Source organism: Oncorhynchus gorbuscha, linkage group LG17, assembly GCF_021184085.1.
Source record: "Oncorhynchus gorbuscha isolate QuinsamMale2020 ecotype Even-year linkage group LG17, OgorEven_v1.0, whole genome shotgun sequence".
Lineage (NCBI taxonomy): Eukaryota > Metazoa > Chordata > Actinopteri > Salmoniformes > Salmonidae > Oncorhynchus > Oncorhynchus gorbuscha.
In genome coordinates this window covers 39,985,475-39,999,661 of record NC_060189.1, presented here as the reverse complement: position 1 = coordinate 39,999,661, position 14,187 = coordinate 39,985,475, and the positions used below count along the sequence as shown (strand labels likewise).

The window sequence follows — 14,187 nt, the reverse complement described above, 5'->3', positions numbered from 1 at the left end:
GAATGGCATTGACTAAAATACACTAGAATACAGTACATATGAAATAAGTAAAGCAGTATGTAAACATTATTAAAGTGACCAGTGATTCCATGTCTGTTTTGTTGAGGGGCAATTGGGGCCCTCTTTTTAATGCCAAGCTTAATTTACTCTGCCCTTCCCCAAAATCACTGAGATTAGACAATGGCTCAGGAGAGAATGGCTGCCGTTTTACAGTCTCCTAATCAATTGTGCTATTGTGTGTGTTTTGTCGAGTTATTTCTAAATGATTGTGTACGTAATGTTTCTGCCGCCATCTCTTATGACCGAAAAGAGCTTCTAGAAATCAGGAGAGCGATTACTCACCTCGTATTGAAAGACTGTTTTTTCTTTAACGAGTCGGGCGAGAGGGATTTACTCCAGACACCCGACAAGGCCCTCATCCCAGTCTTTCGCAGGAGAAAGAGACAGAGATTTCGAGGACGAAGGTCAGGGTGCCTTGTAAGGATCTGGTGATGAGTGGGTAATTTGCCTTTACCATCGGCCCTATTAGCCAACGTACAATTATTGGATAATAAAATAGACTAACAACAAGCACGTATATCCTACCAATGGGACATTAAAAACTGTAATATCTTATGTTTCACTAAGTCGTGGTTGAACGGCGACATGAATAACATACAGCTGGCGGGTTAAACATTGTATCGGCAGGATAGAACAGACACCTCTGGTAAGACAAGGGGTGACGGTCTATGTATATTTGTAAACAACAGCTGGTGAACGATATCTAAGGAAGTCTAGAGGTTTTTAGAGTATGGAAAATGCTCATCCAGAGGTGGCACTCCTAGTGGCCTGGGACTTTAATGCAGGGAAATTTACCAGCATGTTAAATGTGCAACCAAAAAAAACCTCTAGACCACCTTTACTCCACACACAAATATGACCATAATTCTATCCTCCTGATTCTTGCTTACAAGCAAAAACTAAAGTAGGAAGTACTGGTGACTCGGTCAATAAAAAGTGGTCAGAATTTAAGCTGCAGGACTGTTTTGCTAGCACAGAGGGCCTTGTAGGGATTCCTCCAATGGCATTGAGTACACCACCAATGGTATTGAGTACATCACTCACTGGCTTCATCAATAAGTGCATTGATGATGTCGTCCCCACAGTGACTGTACCCCAACCAGAAGGATTACAGGCAACATCCCCACTGAGCTAAAGGGTAGAGCTGCTGCTTTCAAGGAGCGGGTCTCTAACCCGGAAGCTTATAAGAAATCCTGCTATTCCCTCCAACGAAACATCAAACAGGCAACGCATCAATACAGGACCAAGATCAAATCGTACTACACCAGCTCCGACACTCATCGGATGTGGCAGGGCTTGCAAACTATTACAGACTACTAAGGAAAGCACAGCCGCGTGCTGCCCAGTGGGCCTTCTAGCCTACCAGAGCTAAATTACTTCTATTCTCTCTTTGATGCAAGTAACACTGAAACATGCACGAGAGAATCAGCTGTTCCGGATGACTGTGTGATCACGCTCTCCATAGCCAATGTGAGTAAGACCTTCAAATAGGTCAACATTCACAAGGCTTCAGGGCCAGATGGATTACCAGGACGTTTACCAGGGGCTGTAGTGGAGCAGGTTGAGAGGTTCAAGTTCCTTGGTGTCAACATCACCAACAAACTATCATGGTCCAAACACACCAAGACAGTCGTGAGGAGTGCACGACAAAGCCTATTTCCCCTCAGGAGACTGAAAATATTTGGCATGGGTCCTCAGATGTTCAAAAGGTTCTACAGCTGCACCATCGAGAGCATCCTGACTGGTTGCATCACTGCCTGGTATGGCAACTGCTCGGGCTCCCACTGCAAGGCACTACAGAGGGTGGTGCGTATGGCCTAGTACATCACCGGGGCCAAGCTCCCTGCTATGTATACCAGGCGGTGTCAGAGGAAAGCCCTAACCATTGTCAAAGACTCCAGCCACCCTAGTCATAGACTGTTCTCTCTGCTACCGCACATCAAGCGGTACCAGAGCGTCAAGTCTAGGTCCAAAATACTTCTGAACAGCTAATCAAATGGCTACCCAGACTATTTGCGTTGCCCCCCTCCCCCTTTTACGCTGCTGCTATTCTCTGTTTATTATCTATGCATAGTCACTTTAACTCTACCTACATGCACATATTACATCAAATACCTCAACTAACATGGTCTCATGCGCCAAATACAAAAGGTGTAGTAGACCTTCAGTGTATTTTCCATAACCAACAATGCAGTTATAAGAAAATACATGTTAAAAAAAAATAAATACAGGGGAGGGGGTACAGGTACAGAGTCAATGTGTATTTATTTTTTACTTATCATGTATTTTCTTATAACTGCATTGTTGGTTATGGGCTTGTCAGTAAGTATTTCACTGTAAGGTCTACACCTTTTGTATTTGGCGCATGTGACCAATTCAATTTGATTTGATGTGTATCTTCCTCCCCCCAAAAAACATTATATTCCTCTCTCGCTCTGTTAACCTAGCATGCCTTGAGAGTGCTTGCGGTGTTGTTGTGTGGTCAGGTCTTCCAACTATCCCTTAGCAAGTGATTACAGTCTTACCACTGCAATGATGCACACACACACACACACACACACACACACACACACACACACACACACACACACACACACACACACACACACACACACACACACACACACACACACACACACACACTTCTAGATCTGTTAGATCACACCCACTTCCACCATCTTCATGTGGGCTCTGCTGTTAGCAGTTACATTTGTATACTCAGTGCTGCACATCAAACTGACTCCTAAATTACTTTATGTTGTGCAAGTCATGAAATGGCCATCTAAATGCGTACACAGTACTTAGTGCCAGTGGTGGAAAAAGTACCCAATTCTCATTTGAATCTATTAGTATATTTGAGTTTAACCACAATATTAGTTGTCTTATTTGTTCTGTTTATTTTTGGTGGATTAAATATAAATTGCAACCAACCTATGGCTTGTTTTAAAAATAGCAATATTTGGGAGATTATTTATTATAATCTCAATAAGGGGAAAAAGGGCATTCTTGAACATGGGGTGAGACATTGTTATTAATTTGCTAGAGAAGCAGTTTGGATTTAAGTATGACTTTTGTATGACTGAACCCTTTAGTGATGGGTTTAGTGCTTTAATATTTAATCATTTCTATCCTCCAAATTCATTTTCGTTATCATTAGGAGACCTTATTTGTTTATATTTGGCACTGTACATTTAAGGAACCCATAATGTATGTTTATGTGCTCAGTTTTGTCACACCCTTAGTATACAAATCCATCTTGTGTGTTGAGCAGAGGATGCATAAAAGAAAGAGAGCAAGAAAGGGAGAGTTGGAGGTGGGGTTTATTAAGAGAAAGAGACATGGAGAGAGGGATGACAAGGAGGAAGAGGGAGAAGGAAACAGAATGAAGGAGGGAAGAACAAGACGGGAAGAGAGACTGTGTGTGTGTGTGTGTGTGTGTGTGTGTGTGTGTGTGTGTGTGTGTGTGTGTGTGTGTGTGTGTGTGTGTGTGTGTGTGTGTGTGTGTGTGTGTGTGTGTGTGTGTGTGTGTGTGTGTGTGTGTGTGTGTGTGTGTGTGTGTGTGTGTGTGTGTGTGTGTGTGTGTGTGTGTGTGGCTACAGAGACTACAGAGCATTCCAGGATTAGTGTTAGTGAGTGGAGGAGTGCAGCATGTCACCCACACCTCTGTGTTGTTTGACTTGGCCAGCCAACATGAGAATGCTCCTTTAAGACACACACACACACACACACACACACACACACACACACACACACACACACACACACACACACACACACACACACACACACACACACACACACACACACACACACACACACACACACACACACACACACACACACACACACACACACAGACACACACAGACAGACACACACACACTGTAGTCTGCCAACAGGAGAAGGCTCCATCTCATTCAACACCAGGCCCAAAGCTCACAATTAGCCCCAAACTAGCAACCAACAGCAACTAGCCAAAAACATATTAACTGCCGGAGAGGCATTAGGACGCTGGATGAACTAATATCCTTTTCTTCTCTTCCCGTCTCTTCTCTTTTTTCTATGTTCTTCTCTCTCGCCTCCATCCCTTGATCACTTCGATGAGTATGTTCCTTGCTGGCTCTCCTTTTGCACGACCTCTCCCTTAGCCCTACCTAGCATGTGTCCCCATGTCCATCTTCCACTTGCCCTTTCTATTCAATTTTCACCCTCTCCCTCTCTATTTCTTCATCTTTTCCATTACTCTCCCTCACTTTTTAGTCGCTCTCTTTCCTACGTCTCTCCATCTTTTCTTTCTTCCTCTCTTCCTCCATCCCTCCACTGAGTCTGTAATCTTTTTAACATGGGGGAAAGAACTGATTGTTCATTAGAGAAACAGAAAACCTATTAGCTAGCCTAGTACAGGGCTAGCTGTCCTGGGGCACTGTTTGTCTTGGCTTTGTTCACTATGCTGTATGCTGCTGAATTTGCCATTGACATATTTATTACAACCAAGAGAAACACACACACACATACACAATGGCACATGCATGAGCAGGCAAGCACACACACTTGCGGATACACAACCATCCACACGCGCATACACACGCACTGGTACATAGACATGCTCACACATGCTCACACATGCTCACACATGCTCACACATGCTCACACACACACACACACACACACACACACACACACACACACACACACACACACACACACACACACACACACACACACACACACACACACACACACACACACACACACACACACACACACACACACACACACACACACACACACACACCCTAGCCTGCCAACTGGCCCCATATCCTGATCATTAGCGAGATTATACTTTCCTGAAAAATATGCAATATTAATTCACGCGTCATTAACTTCTGTGTGGAAACTGAGGGAGCAGTTAAGCGTCTCTGGTGGTGGGATGAAGTCTCACTGAGACAGAGAGAAACAGATTCTAGATCAGTTTACAGCAGGTTGGTGTCTGTCTCTTTTAAGGAGATTCATTTTACCTGACAGGTTCTACAGGTTCTATCCGAATATAGGAGGTACAGTGTCTGTTTTATTTTTGGCGATTGAGTCCTCAGCATACATAGACACACAGGCTTTACTCAGACCCAGTGGCAGATCATTAGTAAAGATTGAAAAAGGTATGTCTATAGCAGGTATGTTTTTCTCTGTTATAGACATCATACTGTGGAACGAGCTAAAGCAGGTACTGGAATAGTGTTTGTCAATCCTGGTCCTAGGGACCCTAGTTTTTCCCCCTAGCATTAATACACCTGATTCAAATAAGCAACTCATTATCAAGCCTTTGATTAGAATCAGGTGTATTAAAGCTAAGGCAAAACTAAAATGTGCACCCCTTTGTGTCCCCAGGACCAGGATAGAGAAACTCTGTTCTAGAGCACCATACCACAGCCCTAGTGAAGTTAATGGCAGCCACTAGCTACACCACAAGGGAAGTTAATGGCAGCCACAAGCTACACCACTACTGAAGTCAATGACAGCCAGTAGCTACACCACTAGTGAAGTTAATGACAGCCACTAGCTACACCACAAGTGAAGTTAATGACAGCCACTAGCTACAGCCCTAGTGAAGTTAATGGCAGCCACTAGCTACACCACTAGTGAAGTTAATGACAGCCACTAACTACAGCCCTAGTGAAGTTAATGACAGCCACTAGCTACAGCCCTAGTGAAGTTAATGGCAGCCACTAGCTACACCACTAGTGAAGTTAATGACAGCCACTAACTACAGCCCTAGTGAAGTTAATGGCAGCCACTAGCTACACCACTAGTGAAGTTAATGACAGCCACTAACTACAGCCCTAGTGAAGTTAATGACAGCCACTAGCTACAGCCCTAGTGAAGTTAATGGCAGCCACTAGCTACACCACTAGTGAAGTTAATGACAGCCACTAGCTACAGCCCTAGTGAAGTTAATGGCAGCCACTAGCTACACCACTAGTGAAGTTAATGACAGCCACTAACTACAGCCCTAGTGAAGTTAATGACAGCCACTAGCTACAGCCCTAGTGAAGTTAATGACAGCCACAAGCTACACCACTAGTGAAGTTAATGACAGCCACTAGCTACACCACAAGTGAAGTTAATGACAGCCACTAGCTACAGCCCTAGTGAAGTTAATGGCAGCCACTAGCTACACCACTAGTGAAGTTAATGACATCCACCAGCTACAGCCCTCGTGAAGTTAATGGCAGCCAGTAGCTACACTACAAGTGAAGTTAATGACAGCCACTAGCTACAGCCCTAGTGAAGTTAATGGCAGCCACAAGCTACACCACTAGTGAAGTTAATGACAGCCACTAGCTACACCACAAGTGAAGTTAATGACAGCCACTAGCTACACCACTAGTGAAGTTAATGACAGCCACTAACTACAGCCCTAGTGAAGTTAATGACAGCCACTAGCTACAGCCCTAGGGAAGTTAATGACAACCACCAGCTACACCACTAGTGAAGTCAATGATAGCCACTAGCTACACCACAAGTGAAGTTAATGACAGCCACTAGCTACACCACTAGTGAAGTTAATGACATCCACCAGCTACAGCCCTCGTGAAGTGAATGACAACAACTAGCTACACCACTAGGGAAGTTAATGACAACCACCAGCTACACCACTAGTGAAGTCAATGATAGCCACTAGCTACAGCCCTAGTGAAGATAATGACAACCACTAGTGAAGTTAATGGCAGCCACTAGCTACAGCCCTAGTGAAGTTAATGACAGCCACTAGCTACACCACAAGTGAATTTAATGGCAGCCACTAGCTACAGCCCTCGTGAAGTTAATGACATCCACCAGCTACAGCCCTCGTGAAGTGAATGACAACAACTAGCTACACCACTAGGGAAGTTAATGACAACCACCAGCTACACCACTAGTGAAGTCAATGATAGCCACTAGCTACAGCCCTAGTGAAGATAATGACAACCACTAGTGAAGTTAATGGCAGCCACTAGCTACAGCCCTAGTGAAGTTAATGACAACCACTAGCTACACCACTAGTGAAGTTAATGGCAGCCACTAGCTATAGCCCTAGTGAAGTTAATGACAACCACTAGCTACACCACTAGTGAAGATAATGACAACCACTAGCTACACCACTAGTGAAGTTAATGGCAGCCACTAGCTACAGCCCTAGTGAAGATAATGGCAGCCACTAGCTACACCACTAGTGAAGTTAATGACAGCCACTAGCTACAGGCCTAGTGAAGTCAATGGCAGCCACTAGCTACAGCCCTAGTGAAGATAATGGCAGCCACTAGCTACACCACTAGTGAAGTTAATGGCAGCCACTAGCTCCAGCCCTAGTAAAGATAATCGCAGCCATTAGGTACAGCCCTAGTGAAGTTAATGACAGCCACCAGCTACAACCCCAATGAAGTTAATGACAGCCACCAGCTACAGCCTCGTGTTCTCTTTTGGTCCGCTCCAAGACACGGTTGTTCCTGGTGTCTACTTTGTTCTATGTTGTTCCTGAGATGCTAAGATACTCAGTTGTTCCTGCCACAGCCAGCACATTGAAGAAGGTTAATGTATGCATGTTAGAGCTGACAGATGAACACTCTACTGTAGCTCCAAACATGTTTGGTCGTTGCTGCTTTATTGCATAACGCTCTCACCAGCTGGGTCAGGAATTCACTTGGCTCACTTCAAAGACATACCGCACTCCTCTAATATAACCCTTTGTTTTTTTTTCCCGTCCCTTTTCCCCCCCTTTCTCATCCCTCCATCTCAGAGTACGAGGAGGAGGAGTGGAGCGCCTGGTCACCATGCAGTGTCACCTGTGGCCACGGCAACCAGAAACGTATCCGTTCATGTGGTTACGCGTGCACGGCGACCGAGTCCCGGACCTGTGACCTGGACAGATGCCCAGGTGAGAGAGACACTTATGTAATGTCATCAACAATGGCCATGTTTCGTGGCTGTGTGATGTCATCAGACCTTGCCTGTCTCTGGTTGGGTCCCAGTAGTTCCAAATAGCATCCTCTATGTGCCGCGTTTCCTTCATGATCACTGATTTCAAAGCACTTTATACGTGTTATAGCAACAGGCTAAAACGTATCCAGCCTTTCACATATTAGTGATCAGTTCCACAGCGATCGTACCATTAGGCTTTTCCTAATAGGTCTGCCGGATGCTTCTAGGACAGGGGTATTTATATCTATACAGTTTGGACTTGGACAAACGTGATATTGATCCCTGTTAGTGTGTTTAGTAGTGCGCTGCCTGTTCTGTTGCCCCCCTGCAGAGTCCTGGTGTGTACACAGCTCCATGTCTGTTTTAAAACACTCAATGAAGGCTCGTACTGCTACCCAGGAAGGTGTGTGTGGGTGTGGGTGTGTGTGCAGGTGTGAGTGCGTGCGCGTGTTTGTTGGGCATAGACAGTCCCCCTAGTCATATCAACAGCTACTCAGAAACCATTTTTTTCCTTTGCCTACAGTATGAGGCTATCCATTCAGCAGGTTTCTTAACCAGTGTCTGTGTCCCCTCTCTCTGTAGATGACCTGTTAGCAGTGACTGAGCTGATACCTCTGGAGACAACAAATGGCACTGACTCCCTTGACACAAGTATGTTTGTTGAAATGTGTATATGACAAGTTTGTGTGTGTGTGTGTGTGTGTGTGTGTGTGTGTGTGTGTGTGTGTGTGTGTGTGTGTGTGTGTGTGTGTGTGTGTGTGTGTGTGTGTGTGTGTGTGTGTGTGTGTGTGTGTGTGTGTGTGTGTGTGTGTGTGTGTGTGTGTGTGTGTGTGTGTGTGTGTGTGTGTGTGTGTGTGCGTGCGTGTGTGCGTGGCTGTGTATTAGCTGGTTGTCCCTTTTTCTGTAGCCAATGGTCCGTTCTAGTATTTGGGGGGCCTTAATGGTCTGTTCCGTTTAGGGAGGTTTAAACTGTTCTACTGGGGCTCCAATCATAGAGAGACTGCAGGAGTCCAGTTGGGGTAGTCAGAATTCTCCCTCCACCGAGATTGTTACAAAGCCCATGAAAAACCCAACAGTTCCTCCAAGAAATGTTTGAATGGCTTTTTAGTTTGTCTTTTATTGCTCTCCCTACATCTGGCACAGGCCAGTGAAAGGGATAGCTCTTTTCACTCTGGGCAAAAATAACAAATAATATGCAACAAAAACATAACAAGATAAAGTGTCATATGTTTTTTTTTTTTTGCTCTTTCCCCAATCCACTACGGAACATAAATGTTTATAATGAATAGGTTCCAATTTGACCGCAGCCTTCAACATTTTATTCTCTAGCACCGACTATGGCTTTGTTTTTGAACCCATTCTCGTTCACTCTCCGTGGTCTTTGAGAGCTTTGCAGCCCCCCCGGTTCAAAGCAATGGGTTTTAACGCGCTGAAATCACTCCTTTATGTTTGGAAAGTCTCTCTGGTTTCCTCAGAGTTACCAATGCTGTCTTAGCTTATAATCCTTCCCGAAAGTCATCTTTTTATTACGGCCAAAACCTGATCTGTTGAAAGAGAGCGGTTGATTTCCGTGATTAGTATGCATTGTAGTATTTCATAGGTATATATACTGTATATATTCTATGTTGTGGAAAATGTACTAAATATGGTCCAAATCCATTTTTCTTTTATATACGCATTGAAAATGTGATGTTTCACACAAATCATGCATAGATGTCAATGGGTGATTTGTGCGAAAGTTCACACTTTGTGTGTGTGCCTCAAGCTACGATTCAACTCTATATGTGTGCATCACTTACAGTAGCAGGTGCTTACAGTGTATGTTTCTGTGCTTATTGATAGTTAATTGAGTTCTGCTGATCCTTGATTGATCCTTGTCGATGGCCTATTGACTATTGTGGTATTGATTGATAGATTATTCATCATCTGTTGACTCCTGTATCATTTCTCTCCTCCCCAGACGTGGACAGCTGTGAGAAGTGGCTGAGCTGTAAGAACGACTTTCTCCAGAAGTACCTCCACCAGGTGCTGACCGAACTACCCAGCTGCCCCTGCTCCTACCCGTCCGAGGCCGTCTACAGCGCTGTCAACATCTTCGACAAGACTCTGCGTAAGACTTACCGCTGGCGTGACGCCTCCGGCCCCAAAGAACGGCTGGACATCTACAAGCCCTCCGCCCGCTTCTGCACACGCTCCATGCTCTCCTTCGACAGCACCACGCTGGCCGCGCAGCACTGTTGCTACAGCGACCACATGAAGCTGATCACACGGGGGAAAGGGGCGGGCGCGCCAAACCTCATCAGTACGGAGTTCTCACCGGAGCTGCATTACAAAGTGGACGTGCTGCCCTGGATCCTGTGTAAAGGGGACTGGAGCCGCTTCCACTCTGTGAGGCCGCCCAACAACGGGCTGCAGTGTGCCCACAACCCCACAGAGGACGTGTACCAGGCTGAGCTAGAGGAGGCCCGTGAGTACTGAGGGAGGAGAGGGGGAGGAGTACTGAGATCCTGAGTGGGGAGAAACACACGTGGTTCCAATGGCTCTATTGGATTTGGGCATGGGCCACATACTGAATATATTGTGTTAACTATCAGTTGCTTTGGATGAAAGGAGACCTGGACATCTCCTCCACCTTATTCAATGTTTGGTCACATTGTGGCACAGAGTTTAGTGAACACCTACATTTTTCTAGTCAGGCTTGACCCATCCAAAATTGAGTCAAGTTGAATACTCTTTTTGTTCTATTTTTTAAAATTTATTTTTAAGTTGAATACTCTTATCTGGTGTGCGTAGGAAAACTCTATGATCGTCACGTCTTATGACATCATCACCATCAAGCGTTTCCTCATTGGATGACTCATCAGAATCCACCTGCCAATTGGAATATGCTTTCCCGTGGATGACTTACTGTGGTGTTACGGGAAGAGAAAAAACAACTATTTTCTAACTGGTAATTTATTGCTTGTGAAAGTCCGAATTTTGGAGAGCGTTTTTTTTTGTTGGGCTACACTCAAAAAACAAGAAGAAAAAAACACTGGTTTGTAAACGTTGGGAAATTTTAAAGAGGGAGAGACTGCAATGAGATTGTCCTAGTTCTCTCTGACATCCCTCAACCCACCACCCCATAGACTCACATGTGCTGCTGCTATTGAGAAAATGGATGGGGGGATGGGTACAGGGGGATGGGATGGCTCAGGGGTTGCCATGAGCTGTTCCAGAACCCCTGAGGGAACATGGAGGAACATGGATAGTGTATTTATTGGACTCATATTGGGCCTGTATTGTATTTACTCAAATACTCTGATGTCTCATGAAAGGAATTCCTGTCAAGCTGCTAAAATGGGGATGAATTCAACACAGAATGTTAGTTGTTGTTTGTCTTAGACTTGAAGCTCTCTCTCACAATCTCTGTCTTCTTTCTATCCACCTTTCTCTCCCTTCTCTCTCTCTCTCAATCTCTCTCTATTTCTCTCCCCAACGCTCTCTCTCTCTCCTGGCCCCACTCCAGTCGGAAGAAAAAAAATTGACTGATCAAGCACAGGCCCAAGATGCATTGTGCTTTTCTTACTTTCTTATTTCATGTCAAGCCACATATTTCTTTGGAGATGTTGACCCCTAGAACTCTATTGTGTTATTCATCCAGTCATATCCAGTATCAGAGGACCAGATACTCATCCTCCTGAGCCATTTGGCCGTAATGCTCCGTCAGATAAAGTTGCATTGGGTCATGGTTAGATAATCCTGGGGAAACATAAAAATACATTGTTGAAGGTCTCTCTGTCGCTCTCTTTCTCTCTCTCATCGACAGACATACCGCTTGTTTTCCTCCTAAGGAATGCTCCATCGTTTAATCTGATCCATAATTGAATCGTATTGAGATGTATTCCTTTTATCGCCTGTTAACAAGTCACGGTGTTGCATTCCTCGCAACCCGAGACACCCGGAGAGACAGTCGTAGATTTGCCGGTGGAGAGGGAGAGAGGAAAACCCTTGGTAGGGGGCCTTGAAAGGAAAGAGACACTTGGACTCTCTCGGGGTGAGGGGGAAGATGGAGTGAGGCTGGAGGTAGATGTGAAGGTGCAGGAGAGGGCTGAAGGGAGGGGTGTCTGGGCTCAGTTGATGCATGGAGGTCCTTTCTCCAGAGAGGAGTGGGAGTTGAGCAGAGGGGAAGTGGAGAGACATCTCTGTAAACAGTGGAACCCTTTGAAGAGCTCTCCCCTTCACTGGTGTCCAAGACCTGCTGCCTCTCCCACTCCACCCTGTCTTGATGCCTGGTGTTGTTTTAAGGTCTTAATCCTAACCCTGGTTATCAGACTGAGTGCCATTGAGAGATGTTGAGGCTGAACACGTCCAGAAAGAATAGTGTTGATGGACAGCTCTCCAGCTCCACACTGCAATGACAACAGCAGAAACAACACACAACCTCGGTTACTCTCTCTTATTTTTTTAAACATTTTAGTAATTTAGCAGATGCTCTTATCCAGAGCAACTTACAGTAGTGAGTGCATCCAATCGTTATACTTTTTCATACTGGTCCCCCGTAGGAAATGAATCCACAACCCTGGCATTGCAAGAGCCATGCTCTACCAACTGAGCCACACAGGCCTTATCCTCTGCTTCCCTTTTTTTATACTCTAATTGCAGCCAGGTCACCCGTGATACAAGTCCATGTTCGATGTCCATCCACATCTGACGATGTCGGGAAATGATGTGTAAACCGGCCACTAGGAGCAATAGTGAGCACTGTTACCAAAGTAGGTTTTTGGTTTTGCTATGGTGTTGTGGACAGGGATTGGGTGTTGCAAGTTTGCAAGTTCAGAACCAGCAATGGAAAGTCTTTTTGTTTTGAAGGGTATCCCAAACCCTCAAACTTACCTTAACCATTCAGGGTTACTGCCTAACCTAAGAATTTGGAGTTAATGCCTAAGCTTAACCTTAAACACTTTGAAATTTGACATTTGGAACAACTTCTAAATTTGACGTTTAAGAAACATGGATGAAAGTCTAATTCTGACGTGAGACTGTGGGAGCCGGTAGCTTGCTTGCTCCTTTTCTCCTTCCCTCCTCTCTCTCTCCCTCGCCCTCATCCATGCCCATTAATAGCTGGCTCAAATTGGCATAGGGGAATTCTCTGTAGGTTGTCATCAGGCCGTCACTAAAGACAAACACAGACACACACACACACAGAGTCAGGCAGCCCTCCAGTATTCCCTCAACATCCTGCACTCTGCCATATCGAAGCCAGTTAAGCGAATAGTTTAGAAACTTCACAGAGATCCCAATTCATCAAGATGCCAATCACAATAAGAACACAGAGGGCTGTAGTAGTTGGGCTCAGACACACTGATGAACATAATATGAGAAGAGCGTTACAGCCTCTGGTATGAACAACGTTTTTTTCCATCAAATTCTCTCAGATGAAACAGCAGTATGACATGCGTTCTCCTTCATCTGTTGAGACACGGTGCTGGTAACATTTGTCCACATTCTCTGATCAAAGCCTTGCCATTTTCACCCTTTTTTTCCCCTTAGCCCCCCCTTCGGAGGACACAAATATATTTTTTTAATATATATATATATATTTTTACAGCATTTCTGCTGTACATACATTGCACAAATACATATATACATTGCACATATAGATTTGACATACATAGTATTTTTATATATAGCAATCACATGACAATAATACATTACCGAACATGAGCTCTTTAATCCCACCCCTCAGCCACTCTCAGCCACTCTCAGCCCATCCCACCTATCAGCGCAGACCACCCTCGTTTGGTTTCCATGTGCCATATATTTTTCAATTGTGCTGTGATGTTTTACATGGATTTTGAAGATTTTAATCACATAGTATCCAAAGCCTTGTCATTGAATGTGATGTGTTCCTATGGACTCAAACTGCCTTGACCATCACATTGTTGCTTCATATCACCACCAAACACACAGTCAAGTGAACACAGACAAAGTAATGCAGTGATTCATATGAGGAGTGTATGTTGGGATATGACCAGTTAACCATCCACAGTCCCTGGAAGGTATCCATTACTTCATGCCAGACACAGTCAGAATGGACTCAATTAAAGAGGAAATGTGTCCCAAATGGCAGCCTAATGCCTATATAGTGCACTGTATTGGACCAGAACCCTATGGGCAGGGCCCTGGTCA

General features: G+C 44.8%; 1 protein-coding gene across 1 annotated transcript in view; it reads left to right on the top strand.

Annotated features, from left to right (window-relative positions):
- Positions 1–14,154, top strand: part of LOC124001419 (isthmin-2-like) — a 61,312-nt gene extending 47,158 nt beyond the window's left edge. The window contains exons 4-6 of the mRNA XM_046308155.1: positions 7,835–7,972; positions 8,599–8,667; positions 9,977–14,154. Coding sequence (XP_046164111.1) covers positions 7,835–7,972; positions 8,599–8,667; positions 9,977–10,494 — 725 coding nt within the window. The 3' untranslated portion in view covers positions 10,495–14,154. The remainder of the gene's footprint in view (positions 1–7,834; positions 7,973–8,598; positions 8,668–9,976) is intronic.
- Positions 14,155–14,187: the final 33 nt, after the last annotated feature.